Source organism: Hemiscyllium ocellatum, chromosome 43 (assembly GCF_020745735.1).
Source record: "Hemiscyllium ocellatum isolate sHemOce1 chromosome 43, sHemOce1.pat.X.cur, whole genome shotgun sequence".
NCBI lineage: Eukaryota > Metazoa > Chordata > Chondrichthyes > Orectolobiformes > Hemiscylliidae > Hemiscyllium > Hemiscyllium ocellatum.
The window spans coordinates 13,721,928-13,744,093 of record NC_083443.1 but is presented as its reverse complement, the minus strand read 5'-3'; the positions used below and the strand labels follow the sequence as shown (position 1 = coordinate 13,744,093).

Sequence of the window (22,166 nt, the reverse complement as noted above, 5' to 3'; positions counted from 1 at the left end):
CTCCCACTCAAATGATGAGAACTTTCATAATAACCAACAACAGCAGGTAAAAGATAACACCCCTGACAGTGCAGCACTCCCTTAGTATTCTTCTGAACTGCTAGCCGAGATGACATGCTTAAGTGAAGGAGGTCTTGTGGTGCAATGGGTAGTGACACTACCACTGGGCCAGATCCCCTGTGTTCAAGATGGCCTCAGAGATGATCATAACATAGCTAAACAGGTTGGTTATCAATCTATGTATCCTTCCACACAACCGATGGCAGTCAGTAAGTGTGAGGGAGAGCTTTTTGATCAGCCAGAATTGTGTGTATACCTGCAGTGCAAAAAACTCTATACACAGGTTTGATAAAACAAAACTTCATGAAATAATATTCATTCAGTTTCACTCGTGATTATCCTTTGATTTCTAGCATTTTGAAAAAATTCAAAAGCACTGGTGATTATGAATGCAAATGATAAAAATCAATGTGGAACAAAAACACTGCCTCCAGTTCATTAACATTCATGTAAGGTGATGAATAAGACTCACACAAAGGTTGACAAAAGAAACATCGCTGACGTGTCATTCACCTTAAACATCACCAAATGGCTATCATTTCGGCTCACAAATTCATGATAATGCAATCCCAAATTGACAGCTAGGACATTCTGACACTTACGAAAAAATATTGATACCACAAAAAGGAGTGGGATTGAGGGAGGCTGATGAATCCATCCGGTGTCAAAGGTTCTCAATTCACCACCACCAATATTTATCAATTAAATCCAGTGTTCCCCTATGAACATTAGGAGCAGGAATGGGCCATTCAGTTCCTTTAACCTGTCCTTTTATTCAGTAAGATCATAGTTGGTCTGACTGTGGTCTCAACTCCACAATCATGCCTAGCCTGATGATGTTCATCTACCTTTTCCTTAAAGAGGTTTAATGTCTCTGCCTCCAGTGCTCTATGGGGAAGATAATTCCATTGACAAACGACTCAGAGAAAAGCATCCTCCTGAGCTCTGATTTAAATGAGGGACCCCTCATTTTTAAGCTGTGTTTCCTTGTTCTAGTCATTCCCCAAAGGAAACATCCTTTCAACATTCACATTGTCAAGTCCCTTTGGAATATTCCATAGATCACCTCACATTCTTCAATATTCTAATGGATGTAGATTCGACCTATCCAACCTTTCTTAAGGCAACGGCATCCTCATCCCTGGAATCAGTGAGCTTTCTCTGAACTACTTCTAACAGATTCAAATTAAGTCAGATCTGATATAATGTGATAGTTTTGCTCTCGTGTGATTTTACGTTATAAGAAAATTGTGCAATAGGCACACCATTTAAACTATTGGGGTCGGAATCACATTACAGCCAATACAGGTAAGGAAAGTTTGTGTTCTACGCCAATTCATGTTGAAAAAGCATGCGTTATAGCAGATTCAACTGTAAAGAGTCCAAGACCTTATACAGTACTCACTCAATCCCATATCTGACATCCCACAGAATGTGTGATGTAATTTTGTCTTCTACTCAAATGACCAAACTGCAGAATTTGGTTTGTAGTAATTTTCTGAATCCTACTTTTCATCCTACTTAAGATAATAGATGACCTCCACATAAATTTGCAGTTTTTATGGACGTCCTAGTACCATTTACAAAACTTCTCTCATCCACAGAAAGATCCGACTTGGAAGAAAAGGTACTTGTATGGATGATGTATCTGTCCACGTGGGTATTGACTCACCTGCCTGTAAGTGCAGATGACGATTTCTCGCAAGTGGTAATGCATTGGAGTCATAGTCTCACTCACAATGTCCAGAGCCAGGTCTACTTCCTTCTTCATTTTGTGTCCATCGGGCAAGAGTCGAACTATCTGCATCACAATCTGAGAGAAAGATGTGTGAGATTAATGCCATAGTTTTGTAATTGGAGTCATGTCCTTTCCCAGCTGTACGGATTTTCAGGGTGAAAGCAAATAGTTAGACTTATGCTTGTGGCAGCATTGCAAACAAACTCCATTCTCCAAAGCACAGGTTTCCACAGGCAAACTTCTGAAAAACTGCTGCCTCACAGCGCCAGGGACCTAGGTTCAATTCCAGCCTCGGGCGACTGCCTGTGTGGAGCTTGCACATTCTCCCAGTGTCTGCATGGGTTTCCTCCAGTTGCTCTAGTTTCCTCCCACAATCTAAAGATGTGCAGTTTTGGTGAATTGGCCATGCTAAATTGCCCATAGTGTTCAGGTTGCGCAAGTTAGGCATGTTGGTCATGGGTAAATATAGGATTGGGGAATGGGTCTGGGTGGGCTACTCTCTGGAGCATCAGTGTGGACTTGTTGGGCGAAAGGGCCTGCTTCCATACTGTAGGGATTCTATGATCTACTTCAAAATCTCTGTTACTGGCCCTCCTATCACAGATGCTCAATCTACTCATGAAGTGCTAACAACCCTGAGAAGGACTAGCCTTGAGGCTCATATCTTCATAATTGATGAGGCAATATGTGTCAATGCAGTAACAGAGCAGAGGTCCTGTGGAAATTCACTTGCAAACACTAGTCGCTTTTCACTGAACTACTCAAGCCTTTGCCAGCTAAAAGCTTCCATCCTGTGTCTAATCTCTATCTTTATTGCTCTACAATTGGTTCTGAAGCTTTACAGAATGCAGGCATTCACCAAGCTCAGCACATTGCAAATGAGAAGAAGCTAAAGATGAACAGTACCTGGACATACAGTTTAAAACTTAGATAGCCACAACTGGATAGATATTATGAATGGCAAAATTCACTCATGATAACGAATTTCAGTGACTCAATCACAATGAGTCCAGAGCAAACCTGTTTATTTGGGAGTTGCCTTTCACCTACCTCAAATTCTCCCTTTGTGTACTTGGCATCTGGCACACTCACGAGTTCTTCTTCATTATTTTCAGGAATTCCCTGCAACAAGGACACAGAACTAGATGAGCAGTTTTTTTAGCTTCCTGGGTTTGATCAATACTCAAGGTATAGGAGGAATTTCCCTTAACAAATTTCCTTCTCCTAACCTCCATGGGCCTTGAACTGTGATTAAATGCATGAGTGATGAAATTCCTTTCTTCTCCCTGAATCTGAAAGTGCTCAAAGATGATTTGACAAGTATGAACAGCCTCCAGCAGTCAACAAAGTGGCGATGCCTAACTGCCTTTAAACTGAGCTGTTTGATGGGCCATTTAGAGGTCAGTTCAGAGTCTACCACATTGCCATGGATCTGGAGTTACATGTAGGCCACACCAGGTAACAATGGCAGATTTCCTTCCCTAAAACACATTATTGAACCAGATGGGTTTCTGTGACAATCTGTGATAATTTCACAGTCACCACTGTACTGCTAATGATCATGATCTTATAATTAAACACTCACCAGAGATTGATTCATTCTGTAGGTTAATTTGTCTAACACAGTAAAACATATTACAAGTCGTGAAGCTGACATTACAAGAAACAGCTAACTTCAGTGCGTGCAGCTTGCAAACCCAAAGTAGACCAACTGCCAGGTAGTGTTGCAACATTTTAGATGAACAGCACAGAGTCCTTAACAGTGAATTCTCTTAAAGGTGAGAGATATAAATATATATATATATACATACATACAACAATCGGCTTTTATATCCCAGGCTTTTCTCATTAAATTCAAATTCCACCTGTTGCAGTAAAGCTTTATCTTGAGCTGTTTTCATAACAATTTTTGTTAGTGCTGGCTTGTCCTTGTCTTCTGATCCCAGGGGACAGAGTGAGATGGCAGTTCCCAATGACTGAAATGTGGATCAAACCTTCAGTGTTGACATTATTCTGAAACTCACATGAGCCACTGACGCAGCTGAGCTGACCAGCCACAAGACTCAACCTTACTGGATGAATATTCAGGATCAAACCCAGGAGGAAAGGACTGTAACCCTCATTTTAAGCTCACAGAAAACTCATTCTAATTTATGCCAACTGCAAATGTGTTGCTGGTCAAAGCACAGCAGGCCAAGCAGCATCTCCGGAATAGAGAATTCGACGTTTCGAGCATAAGCCCTTCATCAGGAATAAGAGAGAGTAGCCAAGCAGGCTAAGATAAAAGGTAGGGAGGAGGGACTAGGGGGAGGGGCGATGGAGGTGGGATAGGTGGAAGGAGGTCAAGGTGAGGGTGATAGGCTGGAGTGGGGTGGGGGTGGAGAGGTCAGGAAGAGGATTGCAGGTTAGGAGGGTGGTGCTGAGTTGAGGGAACCGACTGAGACAAGGTGGGGGGAGGGGAAATAATTTATGCCAAGTCTTGGTCTCCCCTGAAGACTGTGCTCACTGATCTGAAGAGACTCGTAGAGGACAATTTCCAATGCAACTAAGAAATATGCAGCCCTAGACAGCAAGCCAGAATTCTGACACCTCTGCAACACCCTGGAATTTTAAAGCAACAGTGTATAACAGAGATTCTGGAGACACCTCCCGCCACCCAATTTATTATCCATAAGCTCCTGACAAACTTGTAAATAGAATAAGGTGATTTTCTAGTGATAATTTGCCCAACTCAAATATCCTGGTGCAGAGCTGGTCCAGGAAGGGCAGCTGCAAACAAAAACAATAGGGACCTGGACATTATCCAACAATGCTTATCCACCCCCTGCGACCGCCGCCAACTCCAACAGCATCAGGTTCAAAAGCAGATCCTGGTCTTAATTCCTTATATGGTTTGGGCATCAGATTTTGACTGATATCGTGCATGTCCTACAAGAATTCTGGCGGAACACATGTTACAGATCCAGCTTGATCTCCATTCTGTATAAACCACTGGGTTCCATATTGCATGGGTGTCTACCCTGCCGGAATACGTTCCAGGGACTGGGACCCCTGCACACTAATGTAAGGAGCTAAACTGCTTGCTTCCAAATGCTACCATCATTACAAAGTTAAAGAACAATTAGAGTTGTTCAAAACAGGGCAGTGGCTTCATTAGATCTGGAATCGGTTAAATACAAGAAAACTTCATGAAGTAGTGTTCAGTTTGCATAATTTAAAATCATCAGCACAAATAAGCTGATAGAACATAAGAGGCCAGCGTACATCACTGACTAAAACTGGAGAAAAGTACCAACCTTGAAGTGCCAGAAAGCGAGGACTGATAGCACCATGGCAGTCGTTGTCCTTCCTTTCCCGTTATGACAGTTAAATACAATTGCTGAGCGGGAATCATCTGCGAAAACTGTTTTTGTGGCTTCAAATAACTTGTCAAAGTCCTTGAGAGGAAATGAAGTCACAGCAATGAATGGCAAGTCAGTGAGAAATTTGGAAAATAAAATGTAATATCAGACAAAAATCTGGACACAAAATTAATTTTAGCTTATGCACTGTTGCCCCTATTTTCCTCCTTTCTTTCATAAAAGAATCCTCACAAGGACAGAGGTCCTTTCAGTATCCCTTTACCTTTTCTCTTGGAGCACCACAATCAGGAATGGGGATACGTCTATACAGTAGGCCCTGGTGAGAGCTCTTCAGTTGGTTGAAAATCTCCTGCATGGTGAGACAACTTTTAAACAACTTCATCTGCTTCTCCTGTTCCAGCTGTACTTCAAGTAACTTCTGTGATGCCAAAATCTCATTTTTAAGGCCATTTTCTAGTTTCTTTCGAAAAAAAAGAAATTAATAACGTTAACAAAAGCCAGAAATATACTCATTTGTCCTCCATTATAAACAAATATGCATTGATATTTTGCTGAAGAACTGTTTTGACAAACCATAGCATCACAAAATCATACAGACCCTTTGATCCAACCTGTCCACACCAACCATTTTTCGAACTGTCCCACTTGACTGTGTTTTGCCCTAATCCCTCCAAATCTTTTCTATTCATGTATCTGTCCAAATGTCTTTTAAATACTGTAACTGTACTTACATCCACCACTTCCTCTGGCCGTTCATTCCACACACAAACCAGTCTGTGTAAAAATGTTGCCTCTCATGTTCTTTTTCAATCTTTCTCCTCTCACTTTGAAAATATGCTCCCCTAGTTTTGAACTTCGTCACCCTAGGGAAAAGACCCTTGTATTCACTTTATCTATTCCCCTCTTGATTTTATAAATCTTTAAAAGGTCCACCCTCAGTCTCCTATGCTCCAGTGAATAAAGTCCCATCCTATCCAGCCTATTTTCATAACTCAAACCCTCAATTCCCAGTAATATTGTGGTAAATCTTTTTTGATTCCTTTCTAATTTAATAATGTCCCTCCTATAGGAGGATGACAAGAACTGCACATAGTATTCCAGAAGATGCCTTGCCAACGTCCAGTACAACCTGAACATGATATTCCAATTCCTATACCCAAAGGTCTGAGCAATGAAGGCAAGCATGCTAAATGTCTTCTTAACCACAGTCTACCTGTGACACAAATTTCAAAGAATTATATACCTGAACCCCTATGTCTCTCTGTTCTACAACACTACCCAAGGCCGTACCATTAATTGTGTAAGTCCTGCTCCTTGCTTGTTTTACTAAAATGCAATACCTCTCATTTATCCAAATTAAACTCCATCTGCCACTCTTTAGCCCATTGACCCAACTGATCAAGATCTCTTTGTAATCTTAGATAATCTTCTTCACTGTCCTTTAAAAGTCTGTTGATTATTTTAAATGTTCATTTTTACCATTTGTCTCTTTATGGTAACAGTAAATGATCAAACCAAACAAACAGAACTAAATTTATTTATGTGATCCTTCTCAGCCTTTAAATTATTGAACAAGTATATATTTTTCTTCCATTCAATCATTGCTAGACAACCTCTCCAATAGGCCCCATGCTTTTCACTTTCAAATCAACCCCTCAACTGTTAACTGTCATTGGGTGCATTCCTAGAGATTTAATCATATGACCTTTGGCAACTGGCCACTGAGCATGTCTACATCATAAAGTCTCACTTTCATTCACCAATTGAAAAGTGAACAGAATCTTGAATACCTGAAGGGATGATTATTGATTAATCAAATTTTTATTCATTCATCTTCAATGCTTTTTCTAACAAGAGAACCAGCACACCAGGACAGTGAATGAGATGGATAACTCTTCCAATGGCCAATGTTTTTCCTCTAGCACTGATCAAGCCAATGTCCTGGAAATTAATCTTCAAGTCCTTAAGACTCCTTGGTAGTTAGTAATGCCAATTAGATTCAGCATCCAAGTGAGATAAATTGATCCACAGCAGCATTTACTCTTCATCCCCTGCTGACTTTCACCAAAGATGTATCTCATCTCAGGTATGAGCGTTTACAGACTTGAAATGTCAGCTGTCTCCACAGATACTGTCAGACTTGCTGAGTTTTCCCCAGCACTTTATTTCTATTTCAGATTTCCAGCAACTGCAGAATTTTGCATTTGTGTATCTTATCTCATTAGGCAGTTCCTCCATGACACAAAAATATTTAAGGGACAAAATTCTTTAAAATCACAAAGTACAGAAAGACCAAAGTGTGTTTTATCAAATGGCCATAGCACTTGAATCAAGCATTTAAAAAAGAATTTATGTGGGGACAATCCATTTATTCTTTAACTTCATCCTCCATTTTACACATGCCACCTCCCCCTTCCCCTGCCGCCAAGTCAGCATGGTGTGTGACTTAGAGGGCAATTTGATGGTGTCCCATACAGCTGCTACTACAGAAAATTCCTTTGTTCCAGCTAATTCCATTTCCCAGCATCCCAATTTCTAAGTTTTACAAGTTAACTATAAGTAACAAAATTAAAGAGATTGCATGCAGCTTTCAAATGGGAACGCTAGGCCAATTATCCCATGACCTCTAACCAGGCCTTGCTCCCTGAACTGCCACAGAAGATTGATACTCGTTATATTCCCAAGCCCATCCATCATAGCATTGATTTAGCAACATAAAGATGATTTATCCCTAAGAAGTCAATGGGTAAAGGACAATACTTCAAGTATGTTTATCCAGCATTGAACAATAGGACAATAGCGCTAGGATGAATTGTACAAATTGTGATCATATAAATGCTTAAGATGCTCAGATCATTTTGATCGGTGTCAGCCCTGGCTCAATGGGACCACCTTCACTTTTGCTCAGCAGATTCACAGAGCTGAGCATGTTATCCAATTTGACACTCCAGTGTGGTGCCAAGGGAGTGCTATAAAGACAGACGTATTTTTGAAATTCTTTACCATGGAAGGTTGGTGGTAAACCAGACTCTGGGTCATTAAGTATATTCAAGGCCGAGAGAGACATTATTAAACTGCAACGGATTCAAAGGATATGGGGAAAAGGCAGTAAGTGGAATTGAGAACCATTAGATTGGTCATAATCTCACTGAATGATGGAGTAGACTCAATGGGCTAAATGGGCTACTTCTGCTTCTACATTTTGTGGTCTTACAATCTTAGGTGACAGCTTTCAGGTGAGAAGTTAAGCCTGTCTTCTCTGGCAGAAGTAAAAGATCTGAGAACACAGTTCAATGAACTGAGGGGGAGCTCTCATTGGTGTTTTGATCAATACTTATTACCTCAACAATTTCATTAAAGAAGATCTGATTTTTATAGTACTGTTGGGTGTGGGGAGCTTGATGTGCTGTGCACAAATTGACAATTGTTTTCCCACAATAAAAGAGTGTCTACACTTCAAAAGGCCTTCCACTGGTTGGAGGCAATCTAGTATCAGGGCATAGCCTAAATATTAAAGCTATAACTTTGTTATGGCTACTACATATAAAGTGTAGACAGGAGTCTAGAATGCTCTTCTACAAATGTATTTCTTGCTACATCTGGTTAATCTTAAATCTGAGATCAGTAGGTTTGTATTAATCTTCGAGTAAAAAGTGAGGTCTGCAGATGCTGGAGATCAGAGCTGAGAATGTGTTGCTGGTTAAAGCACAGCAGGTTAGGCAGCATCCAAGGAACAGGAAATTCGACGTTTCGGGCCAGAGCTCTTCATCAAGAATGAGGAGAATGTGCCAGGCAGGCTAAGATAAAAGGTAGGGAGGAGGGACTTGGGGGAGGGGCGTTGGAGATGTGATAGGTGGAAGGAGGTCAAGGTGAGGGTGATAGGCTGGAGTGGGGTGGGGGCGGAGAGGTCAGGAAGAAGATTGCAGGTTAGGAGGGCGGTGCTGAGTTGAGGGAACCGACTGAGACAAGGTGGGGGGAGGGGAAATGAGGAAACTGGAGAAATCTGAGTTCAGTCAGGAAGAAGATTGCAGGTTAGGAGGGTCAGGAAGAAGATTGCAGGTTAGGAGGGTCAGAACTCAGATTTCTCCAGTTTCCTCATTTCCCCTCCCCCCACCTTGTCTCAGTCGGTTCCCTCAACTCAGCACCGCCCTCCTAACCTGCAATCTTCTTCCTGACCTCTCCGCCCCCACCCCACTCCAGCCTATCACCCTCACCTTGACCTCCTTCCACCTATCACATCTCCATCGCCCCTCCCCCAAGTCCCTCCTCTCTACCTTTTATCTTAGCCTGCCTGGCACATTCTCCTCATTCCTGATGAAGGGCTCTGGCCCGAAACGTCGAATTTCCTGTTCCTTGGATGCTGCCTAACCTGCTGTGCTTTAACCAGCAACACATTCTCAGGTTTGTATTAACCAAAGTTATGGAGGAAAAAGGGTTAAAAAAAATTTAAAAAACAGGTAAATGAACTTCGGTTACAGATCAACCAAGATCTCCTTGAATGGTGGGGGTAGGCTGAAGGGTCAAACTGGTTTACCCCAATTCTGTTCTTAATTTATTAGCTGCAAATGCTTTTTGGAATAAACACTTCAACAGTGCTGTTGAAGAGTCATATTGGACCCAAAACATTAATCCTGCTTTCTTTCCACAGATGTTGCCCAACCTGGTAAGTTTTTCCAGCAATCTGACTTTGTTTTATTTCCAGCATTTGCAGTTCTTTCTTTTTTTTCCCCACTAAGGAGGCAATCTTCCTTTGAACCAGAGAAACATAACACTCACATTGGACATTTTTCTACAGCAATAACCTCAAGCAGACATTGTTCTGGTTACTCACTTCGAGCTGCTCTGATGAGTTGGTGGGTACCGTGATGGGCTGTTCCAAGCAGGTTGGTTCCCGGGGTGTGTACACTTGGCCATTCCCCTCCAGCACTAACTCCTCTCGTAAGGTCACCCACAAAATGTTGCTGTAATTCCTCTTCTCATCAGTCAGGTATGTCAGGACCAAGCCACAAGCCTGTCAAGAGGAGCCGCTAAACCATTATCTTAATAGTGCAATAGATGATGCTGTCACTTTAAAAGGTTGTTTTGTTTTGGCTTTGTTTGAAGAGAAGTCCTAAGGCAGAGATACCAAACTGGCTACTTGAAGGTGACTTAAGTAAACAACTTGAGAACAAAGAGAACAAAGAAAATTTACAGCTCAGGAGCAGGTCCTTCAGCCCTCCAAGCCTGAGCTGATCCAAATGTACTGTCTAAAGCTGTCAGTCAATTCCTAAGCATTTGTATCCCTCTGCTCCCCAACTACTCATGCATCTGTCCAGATGCACCTTAAATGAATGTACTGTGCCTACCCCTACCACCTCTGCTGGCAACGCGTTCCAAACGCCCACCACTCTGTGTGAAGTATTTGCCGCGTGTATCCACCTTAAACTTTCCACCTCTCACCTTGAAAGCATGACCTCTCGTTATTGAATCCTTCACCCTGGGAAAAAGCTGGTCTCTATTCACCCTGTCTATACCCTTCATGATTTTGTAAGCCTCAATCAGGTCTCCCCTCAATCTCCTTTTTTCTAGTGAAAATAAACCTAGCCTACTCAACCTCTCTTCGTAGCTAGCACCTTCCACACCAGGCAACAACCTTGTAAACCTTCTCTGCACCCTCTCCAAAGCGTCCACATCCTTTTGGTAATGTGGCGAGCAGAAATGTACAGTATTCTAAATGTGGCTGAACCAATGTCTTATACAATTTTAACATGATTTGCCAGCTCTTATACTCAATACCCCATCCAATGAAGGCAAACATACTATATGCCTTCTTGACCACTCTATCTTCCAATGCAGCAACCTTCAGGGGACAATGGACCTGCACTGCCAGATCTCTCTTTCCATCAATTTTTCCAAGGCTCTTCCATTCATTGTATAATTCACTCTAGAATTAGACTTGCCTACTAAATGCATCACCTTACATTTGTTTGGATTGAAAGCCATCTGCCACTTTTCCACCCAACTCTCTAGTCTATCTATATCCTCCTGTATTCTCCAACAGTCACTTATGCTTTCTGCAACTCCACCAATCTTTGTGTCATCTGCAAACTTGCTGATCATACCAACAGTGCCTTCTTCCAAATCATATATTACAAACAATGGCCCCAATACTGACCCCTGTGGAACACCACTGGTCACCTTTCTCCATTTCGAGAAACTCCCTTCAACTACTACTCTCTGTCTCCTGTTGCTCAACCAGCTCTTTATCTACCTAGCTAGAACACCCTGCACACCATGTGACTTCACTTTCTCCAGTAGTCTACAATGGGGAACCTTATCAAACACCTTACTAAATTCCATGTATATGACATCAATAGCCCTTCCTTCATCTAATAACTTAAGTTGGTAAGGCACAATCTCCCCTGCATAAAACCATGTTGCCTATCACTGATAAGCTCATTCTTTTCTAAATATAAATCGATTCTATCTCTCAGTACCCTCTCCAGCAACTTCCCCACCACCGACGTCAGGCTCACTGTTCTGTAGTTACCTGGAATATCCCTAGCACCCGTCTTGTACGGGGGACAACATGCGCAACCCTCCAGTCCTCCAGCACCTCACCTGTATTTAAGGATGCCACAAAGATATCTGTCAGGGCCCCAGCAATTTTTTCTCTCGCCTCCCTCAGCAACCTGGGATAGATCCGATCCGGTTATGGGGATTTGTCCACTTTAATAAGCTCTAGCATACCCAACACATCTTCTCTACTTAAGCCAACATGATCCAGATTAATCAAACTTTTATCTTTAATCTCGAGATTCATCATGTTCCTCTCCTCAGAGAACAAAGTAATCATTCAGAATCTTAACCATTCTCTCAGGTTCGGCACACAGCCTTCCTTCATTATTTTGTAGTGGACCATTCCTTTCTCTAGTTACCCGCTTGCTTCTTATATAAGAATAAAATGAATAAAATAAACATTTCTGAATGTTTCCCAGATTGTGATGGGGATCTTCTCAACGCTGCCAATCCATTTACAAAATGATGAAATAAAAGCAGAATATTTTGCACATTGGAGACCTCAAATTAAGAAAAAGGACAGGAATTGAGAAACTCAGCACGTCCGGCTGCATCTGTCAAGAGAGAAACATTTTTGAGTTCAATATGACTTTCCTTCTGTTCCAAAGAAGAGTCATTCGATACAAAATGCTAACTTCTTTTAAAAAAATTTCACTCTACATGGGAGTAGTTGGCCAGCTGTTTGTAGTCCATCCCTAATTGTCCTGGAAAAATTGACATTTCTGTCTCTACAGATGCTAGATCTGCATGAGGCCATCATTTGTAATTTTAAATTTGCAGTTCTGCTGCACCTTAGATTGAACCGTGTCAAATTTCAAGGAAGAATGATACCATGTTTAAAATGTTAACACTGTTTCCCATTCTACAGATGCTGCTCAACTTGCTGAGATTCTCTAGCATTATCTGCATTTGTTTCAGATTTCCAGCACCAGCAGTATTTTGTTTTTATTTAACCCTGGAAATTTGTTGTGAAACCAGAATGAAGGACCAAGATACATGGGGCAAAGAAGAACTTTACAAAATGGTGTACAAGAGTAAAGTACAAAAAACGGGATAGAAGAGTGAAATACAATGAGATGATAAGTTTAAAAACTGAGGTAAGGTGATGCCAGGTTTTGTTTCACAAGTGTGCTGTATGAGTAGCACTATAACAATCTCTACTATATTATAATAAGATATCACAAGAATATGTTGAGCTACCTCTGAATTAGGCTGTGCCATGCCGTAGATTGGCATCTTTGGAACCCGTCGGAAATTGGCCACTTTCATTTCTTTCAATGTGCTTAGAACATCCAGAGCTTCATCTGCAACCTGTTAAACAGAGGCCAGTTATCATCTGGGTGTCATATTCACAGATAGACAATCTTTTATCTTTTCCGGATTCTAGGCCTTCTACAATAATAACCACTCGCATTAAGCTACCGTCTTTGGCAATTAAAACATGCCAAGGCATTCAACGGCAGATGATGAAAACAAAAATGGATCCTGAGCCAGATGCAGATATATCAGGGCAGATGACCAAGCACTAGATCAAAGTGTGGGCTTTAAAGGTAGACTGAAAGGAGAGGAAAGAGAGAAAAGTTGAGGAGGGAACTCCAATGCTCAGGACCAATAGGGAGCTGATGACAATTAGGAATGTGCAAGAGGCCAGAATTGGAAGAGAGCAGAGATCTGAGAGAGGAGAGTGTTTAGATAAGATTCCCTACAGCGTGGAAACAGGCCCTCCGGCCCAACAAATCCACACCGACCCTCCGAAGAGTAACCCACTCAGTCCCATTTCCCTCTGACTAATGTACCTAACAATATTGGCAATTTAGCATGCACATCTTTGGATTGTTGGAGGAAACCGGAGGAAACCCATGCAGACACGGGAAGAATGTACAAACTCCACCCAGACCGTTACCTGAGGAGGGAATCGAACCCACGTCCATGGCGCTGTGAGGCAACAGTGCTAACTGCTGAGCCGTTGTGCCGTTGGACAAGATTGCGGCAATAGGGAGGGGGAGAAGTGATTTAAAAACAAGGATGAACATTTTAAAATTGAGTGTTACTGTCCCAGGCAGCATGACTTGCCATCAGTGCCTCTCCCCTCATACTTTTATAGCAGTCAGAGTGTAGTCTGTGAATATTTTCCCCCGCTCTTTGACATTAACTATTTTCTGAAGGATTGCAATCACTTCCAGGAACTGAACTTCTAACCCTACAAAGCAAGCTCACAGAACTACTCTGGAACTCTTTTCTTCCTGGATTGCAAAACTAATTTCAAAGCAGGAAATAACTGTGGTTTCCTATTTTAGTATATGCCTGCTGGACACTTGTCAAAGGTATGAAGGCCAAAATTCTAAAGTTAATTTATTAAAAGAACAGTACAATATTCCAAGATCTACCATTCACTACTGCCAACATCATGGGTTTATAGATTTTTAAAATTCATTCACAGGATGTGGGTATAAAGGACTAACCCAGCAGTTATTGCTCGCTCCAATTTTCCCCGGAGAAGATGGTGGTGAGCTGCCTTCTTAAAGTGCTGCAGTCCATGAGGCATAGGAACACCTACAGTGCTATTGCAGAAGGAGCTCCAGGAGTTTGACTCAGTGGAACTGAAGGAATAATATCAGGATGATATGCGGCTCTTGGGGAGTTTGCAGGTGCTTATGTTCCCATATGTCAGTTGCCCTTAGCCTTCTGGCAGGTGGAGGTTGCAGGTTTGGAAAGTGCTGTCGGAGGAGCCTTGATGAGTTGCTATAGTGCATCTTATAGATGGTACACATCGCTGCCATACTTTGTAAATGGTAAAGGGAAGGAATATTGAAGGTGATGAATAAGACACCAGTCAAGTAGGCGGTTTTGTTCATGATGGCATTGAGTTTCTTGACTATGGTGGAGCTGCACACATCAGATAAGTATTCCATCACACCCTGACTCTTATTTTGTAGATAGTAGGCACGAACTGGAGAATTAGAGATGAGAAATGCCATTGAATGCCAAGGGTGTTAGCTAGATTCTTTCTTGATTGAGATGATCATTTCCTAGCATTTGTGTAGCATGAATGTGACTTGTTATTTCTCAGCCCAACGTTAGGTATAATCCAAGTCTTAGCGAGTTTTGAGAAGATTTGTATTTCAGGTTGAGGTTCTGGACGTAGGTTTGCTCACTGAGCTAAAAGGTTCATTTTCAGACATTTGTCAGCATACTAGGTAACATCTTCAGTGAGCTCCATATGAAGCACTGCTGCTGATTTCTGCTTTCTATTTGTGTGTTTGGGTTTCTCTGGGTTGGTGATGTCATTTCCTGTTCTTTGGCAGAGAAGTCTAGAACTAAGATAGTTTCTTTTTAATTCATTCATGTGATGAGGGCATCAGTGGCTAGGCCAGCATTTATTGCCTATCCCTAATTGCCCAGAGGGCGGTTAAGAGTCAATCACATTGCTGTGGGTCTGGAGTCACATGTAGGCCAGAGAAGATAAGGATGGCAGTTTCCTTCACTAAAGGACACTAGTGAACCAGATGGATTTTTCCTGACAATTGCCATGGATTCCAGATTTTTTTTATTGAATTCAAATCCAATCATCTGCCATGGCAGTATTTGAACCCAAGTCCCCAGAACATTATCTGGGTCTCTGGATTAATACTCCAATGTTAACACTACTAGAACTTTGCCTCTCCAACTGATCTCCAACAACTTCAAACATCTTCCCTTTGTCCTAGGTAGGACTCCAATCAAGGGAGAATTTTCACCCCGATTCCCATTGACTAAGGTTTTGCTAGAGCTCCTTGGTTGTACATCTGGTCAAATATAGTCTTGATGTCAAAGATTGTCACTCTCACCTCACTTCCTGCAGTTTTGCTCTTTTATCCATGTTCAGTCCAAGGGGGTACAGATCACCAATTTGGGAGGAATCGAGAAAAGTGAAGAAACCAATACCAAGATTTCAAGAGCCATAGTAATGGATATCACAACTGTGAGAAAAGATTGAGTACAGGATTTCGGAGGTCATGTTTTGGCTGTACAGGACATTGGTTAGGCCACTGTTGGAATATTGCGTGCAATTCTGGTCTCCTACCTATCGGAAAGATGTTGTGAAACTTGAAAGGTTTCAGAAAAGATTTACAAGGATGTTGCCAGGGTTGGAGGGTTTGAGCTATAAGGAGAGGTTGAATAGGCTAGGGCTGTTTTCCCTGGAACATCGGAGGCTGAGGGGTGACCTTATAGAGGTTCACAAAATCATGAAGGGCATAGATAGGATAAATAGACAAAATATTTTCCCTGGAGCAGGGGTGTTCAGAACTAGAGGGATAGGTTTAGGGTGAGAGGGGAAAGGTATACAAGAGATCTAAGGGGCAACGTTTTCATGCAGAGGGTGGTACGTGTATGGAATGAGCTGCCAGAGGAAGTGGTGAAGGCTGGTACAATTGCAGCATTTAAAAGGCATCTGGATGGGTTTCTGAATAAGAAGGGTTTGGAGGGATACGAACCAGTTTCTAGGTTGGGTTGGGATATCTAGTCGGCTTGGACAAGTTGGACCGAAGGTCTGTTTCCATGCTATACACCTCTATGATTCTATGTCAAGTGGTAATTAAGTTTTAAAAAGCTTCTCTTGATTACAAAGAAATTATAGCACAGAAAACAGGCAACTTGGCCAAGTAGTCTGTTCTGATACTAATGCTCCATGTTACTGCAGGGTGCAGATGATATATTTGGAACAACAATTGAAGATAGTTTTGAGGAATAATGAATATGTTGGCACAGAACCAATAAAATAAGAAAGGTTGTAATGGAGAACAAAGGTAGGATGTAATAGAGGGAACACCTATCACTTGACAGGATAGTATATTTTGTGCCAGCTCTTGCATAACCACAGTGACTTTGAAAACAATTCATTGCTGGTGGAACCTTTTAGATGGTTCCATATGACAGTTTCTTTCATTTTTCTGTGCTTTTTCTCTAATGTCAACCTTCTTCTATCTGACAACCACCAAACACCCTTTCACGTCCTCCGTCTTAATAGCATTGTGGGTCTACCTACAGTAAATGGATTGTACCAATTCAAAAAGGCAACTTCCCACCACTTTCTCAAGGGCAACTCGGTACAGGTAATAATGCTGGTTCAGTCAGTAAGGCCAACATCCCACGAATAAACAAACTAAACTTCTTGGTCTTTCTCTCACCCTGTTCCTTGAAAAAGGAGCAATCTTGTAAATTAAAAGACAAAATTAACACAACCTAAAAGACTAAAAAGAACATCCACAGACCCACTTTTAAACTAAATGTCAAAGAAATGAGAGGCATAGATATAGTAGATATCCAGAGACTTTTCACCAGGGCAGAAATGGCTGCCACAGGGGTCATTATTTTAAGGTGATTGGAGGAAAATATGGGGAGATGTCAGAGGTAGGTTCTTTACATACAGAGTGATGGGTGCTTTGAATGCACTGCCAGTCATGATAGTGGAGTCAGAGACATTAGGGACATTGAAGCGACTGCTGGACAAGCACATGGACAGCAGTAAATTAAGGGGTATGTAGGTTAGATTGATCTTAGATTAAGATAAATGCTCAGCACAACATTATGGTCTGAAAGGCCTATGCTGTACTGTTCTATGTTATATGACTGGAAGTTGATGACTGAGTAAGGACAATTTTTGATAGGAGTAACATTCACCACAAGCATCAGGAACAAGTTGAATGAACTCATTCACCACAGAGGAAAGGTCAAAGTCGAAATCTCTTGACACAAATTGAATCAAAATAGCTTGTCATTATCATTACATGACTCAAGTATAAGGTCTACTGAGGGTCATGATTTTTTGCCGTGAGTCTTCGTGTGACTGAACAGCTGATTTTTAACCCATAGATCTTTGGGCAAAATGTCCCATGAGGCAATGGGATCTGGAGTATAAGAATCATTTCCTTTTCTTTCCTGCTGTGCTACTGCTCTGTCTCATCATAATGCATTTGGGAGACAGTGAGGTCTACAGATGCTGGAGATCAGAGTTGAGAGTATGTTGCTGGAAAAGCACAGCAGGTCAGGCAGCATCCAAGGAGCAGGAAAATCGATGTTTTGGGCCGAAGCCCTTCATTAGCAATGAAGGGCTCCGGCCCGAAACATCGATTTTTCTGCTCATAATGCATTTGGACGCAATGCATAGATGGAACTTGATGGACATGTTCTGACCATTTTGAACAATTGGTAGCTAGCTCCACCCAGTATTTAATGTCAATGCCGCCGTGCTTCTAGGAGAGCTTTAGAGTGACTTTGTAATATTTTATTTGTTCTCGCTCATTGAGTTAGCCATTTAAGAGTTGAGGAACCAAGACCTGGAAAAGAACTGGTTATCAACAATTCAGACACAATTCATCCAGCTTGATTTTGCAATTTAACTGAAGGACCTTTTATTTCAGCAAAAATCAATGGGCTCTGGTCTCAGTATTAAATGCCACCTAGTTGGAAATCTCTTTACTCTCAGTTACCTCCATGCAAGAACCAAACTAACCACCAGAGATACATAAAGTTTACAGTTTGCAAATGGCTGCATATTGTTACACAGGGCAAACTCTCCTGCTTCATTTAAAAAGGAGCAACACAGAAAAGATTTATCCCGTGCAGTAATCTAATCTGAACGGCCAAGTAAAAATTAACAACTTTATTTCTTAATGTATAAGAGAATAACTAACAACTATTTATAATTCCTTCCTCTAACCTATCTTTTACATTCCCTTCTGTAATACTAGTCCAATAAAACTCCCAATAAAGATTTACAAAACAACACTTCTTCTCTCAAAAGCAGGCAGCTGTCAGTTTTCTCTGAATTCCTGACTTATTTTTTTCTTCTTGGGGATTCTGCTTCACAGGTTACTGATCGATAAAGGTACCTTTCAAGAGAGCTATTTTTCAGGTAGTCTTTTTACATGCTGGTGGTTTGGCAGTTCTTGTCTCAGCTGTTCAATTTTCCCAGGGAAAATACCCATGTGTCACTGGCTTTTAAGATTGTCAATATACTAAATTCAAACTGGTTTGTAGTTTGGTATTTTTTGAGGTACTCGAATCTATTTTGTTGTTTCCAGGCAACCAGCTAATCAAGTTGTTCCACCAAATGTTACATTATATATTTTTTCAGAACACTTGGTTCTGTCAGATAGTTCTTTTGCTTTTAATGCTCTTAAAAGGTACAGTACACCCACATCTTCATAACAATATCAATATCCAGATTTGTAAGCTACTGTCTTTATCTTCAACTCTGCTCACAAGAGAACTGGCCTGATCTTGATCTTTGCCAAAAGAAATCTCACAGACCTGGTCAGCTAAATATTCTGCCTTCTATACATGTTGAAAGACAGACTCTGGAACAAATTAAGCACTTTCATACCTTGAGAACCTCCTCTCTCAATAAGATTCAACAGATCAGCTGCCTAGCTCAGTCTTCTACAAACTACAGCAAAGAATCTGAAAACAACGATCTCCACGTTAACAGGAGATCTAGTGTTAACAGCAGTTATTGTCACTACACTCCCGTACTACCTTGAGACATAGATTGTGTCAGTAAAAACACCAGAGAAAATTCCACCAGCAATATCTCTATTGTAATTTGCAGATTTATTGTAGGATCATTGAAAAACCATTAATATCTCTCTTAAAGCTAGTTCATCAAGCATTCAGGCAAAGCTCCTTCAAGATCAACTACAATAAATACAGGGGTTATTGTATCTCTGGAATTGTAGACGTTGATCATTTCAATTGAACATCAGCATAGTGGGCCTCAGATTTTGCACTATGGAATCTCATCTATGTACCAATCGAAAGTACAAGAGTCAACTTTTCAAGCATCAGCTCAGCCTGAATGATTTGATTGCAAACACAATGCATTTTCTGAATAATACTATCTGCCCCCAGATAGGTTGCCAACAAGGTAGAAATAAAAGCAAAATCATGATTAATTCTTAGTTGTTTGACATAGGAACACAAAGAGCTTTGGCATTTCTTTAATGGCAGTAACACCACTGGATCATCAGATCACTGGTAACCTATAAAATTCTAACAAGACTAGACAGAGTAATGCAGAAAGTACCAAAGGACCAGGGAGTCCAAAACCAGGAGTCACAGTATAAGGGTATAGTGCAAGCCATTTAGATCTGATCTTGACCCAGACAGTGGAATTTTCTGCCCCAAAAAGTGGCCAAAGCCAAACATTCTCCCACAAGGGGATAAAACCTTTTCCATATCTCCACCGTCAAGTCACAAAGAATCTTGTAAGTTTCAATAAGATTGCTTCTCATTCTTATGTGAATTAAGAAAATGGTAATGGGACAAATAATGAAACAAAAGATTGTAAAACAGTCCATACCATTCCAATGAGATGCAGGAAAATCTCCTGTTAATGCCATCACCTTAAATGCATTGGAAGGATTTACAATTAATAATGAATGCCTTTAGCCACATTATGACATGCTTATCATGCCATCAAGTCCTAAGGTGCGAGGTCCTTTCGGGGGAGGTGGTAGTGTTGTTGTAATATCACTAGATTAGTATCCAGAGACCCAGACTAATGCTCCATGGACACTGAGACAGGTTTAGAAATTTGAATTCAGTTCAATTCAATAATAACGCACAGTTGAAAAGGGGGCATTTGTAGTGCAATGGTAGTGTGCCTACCCAGTCGATCAGGAGATTCAAATCCCATCTCCTTCAGCATCTATGAATAGGCTGCTTAGAAAATATCTAAAAATCCAAAACTAAGAAGCTAATCTAATAGTCACTTTACCTACTACTGATTGTCATAAATAACCACCTGGTTCACTAATATCTTATAGGCAAAGAAACCTGACATCTTTATCTGATCATAGTTGTGGGTATGTTCATTGATCTGGGAAGATTTGCAGACATTTCATCCCCTGTCTAGGTGACATCTTCAGTGCTTTAGAGCCTTCTGTGAAGCGCACTGCAGTACTGTCTCTTCTGGAATTTATTTGATTCCATTCCTGCTGCTTCCGGTTGCCAATTCCAGTTGTCCGTAGCAGTGGCCGGTATATTGGGTCTAGGCCTACGTGCTACTAAGAACAACCGGAACTGGCAGCCTGAAGCAGCAGGAATGGAACCAAATAAATTCCAGAAGATAAAGTACAGCAGCACTTCACAGGAGGCTCCAAAGCACTGAAGTTGTTACTTAGACATGGGACGAAACATCTGCACATCAACTTCCCAGCTCAGCAAATATACCGCAACTACGACAACCAACACCCGAGCTACAAATCTTTACACAAACCTTGAATCCTTACCTGGTCTGGCCTAAACATGATTCTAGACATGCAGTAACGTGGTTGACACTTACCTACCATCTGAAATGGCAACTGAGCAAGCTACTCAGTTCAGGACAATTAGGGATGGATAATAAATGCTGGCCTAGTCAGTGATGCCCACATCCTATGAATGAATAAAACAAAAATGTGGCCAATAGCACCGCACTACATGACTTCCTTTGCTGCAATACTGGGAAACATCACTAAGCAGTTCATATTCAGTGAAGGTTCTGATCAGCATTCTGGAATATGCTTGACCTTTCATTCTGGCGCTGGATTTGTAACCATGAAAAGACTTGTTCAAAGCCCACCATAACAAATTGAGATACTGAAATATTAAGAAACTTCATTAGTTTTGAGGCAGCACTGGGAAAATCACAAAGTTTGTCAACAGACATTCAGCCTGCAGAGAATCCCGTATCCCCTGTCTGACATGTGATTCCAGTCATTTGCTGTGTACGGACTCTTAATGGGGAGGGACATTGGTTGAGGGGAGAAAATTGATTGGGATACCAGGCAAGCTTCGAATTGTGCTTTCCCCAAGCGACTTGCAGTCTAACAAATTGCCAGTCAGGATTCCTGATGAAGGGCTTTTGCCTGAAACGTCGAATTTCGCTCAATAATGCCCAAGGAATTGTCTGTGAACCACAATATCCTGTGCTCAAGGCTTGCTTCAGAGCCCAAATACAAAAACTGAGGATGGTACTCCATTGCAGTACACAGTGACCATTTTATTGTCAGAGGTGCTGTCTTTTGGGTAAGATAGGAAACCGAGGTCCCATCTACCTGCTCTGATAGATATAATGGATACTAGGCACCATTTGAAAATTGAGCAGTAAACTTATGCCCAGTGTCCTGAGCCAATATGAATCCTTCGGCCAACGTCGCAAATAAATTATTATCTGATCATAATCACATTGTTATTTGTATGATCTGACTGCAGAGTTTCTAACATTACACAATGACTACTTTCCAAAAGTATTTCTGTGGCTGTGAAGAATTTTGCAATAGCTTGCAATTGTGAAAAACACTATGTAAATGCAAATTTGCCCTTAGTTAATCCTTTGGGTCATAAACAGTTACTTACTTTTCAAATCACACTTCTCTGGCTACTTCTTTTCACTCTAAAACTTTTCAGCTTCACCCACAAACATT

At 41.2% G+C, this 22,166-nt stretch overlaps 1 protein-coding gene across 4 annotated transcripts in view; it reads right to left on the bottom strand.

The window, feature by feature from the left end:
* The window catches only part of pald1a (phosphatase domain containing paladin 1a), a 256,800-nt gene that overhangs the window by 125,605 nt on the left and 109,029 nt on the right, over window positions 1-22,166 (bottom strand). For all 4 annotated transcript variants that reach the window (XM_060854041.1, XM_060854042.1, XM_060854043.1 and 1 more), the window contains 6 exons: window positions 12,919-13,029; window positions 9,992-10,171; window positions 5,423-5,620; window positions 5,095-5,235; window positions 2,849-2,920; window positions 1,733-1,873 (listed from right to left, as the gene is read on the bottom strand). In XM_060854041.1, coding sequence (XP_060710024.1) covers window positions 1,733-1,873; window positions 2,849-2,920; window positions 5,095-5,235; window positions 5,423-5,620; window positions 9,992-10,171; window positions 12,919-13,029 — 843 coding nt within the window. The remainder of the gene's footprint in view (window positions 1-1,732; window positions 1,874-2,848; window positions 2,921-5,094; window positions 5,236-5,422; window positions 5,621-9,991; window positions 10,172-12,918; window positions 13,030-22,166) is intronic.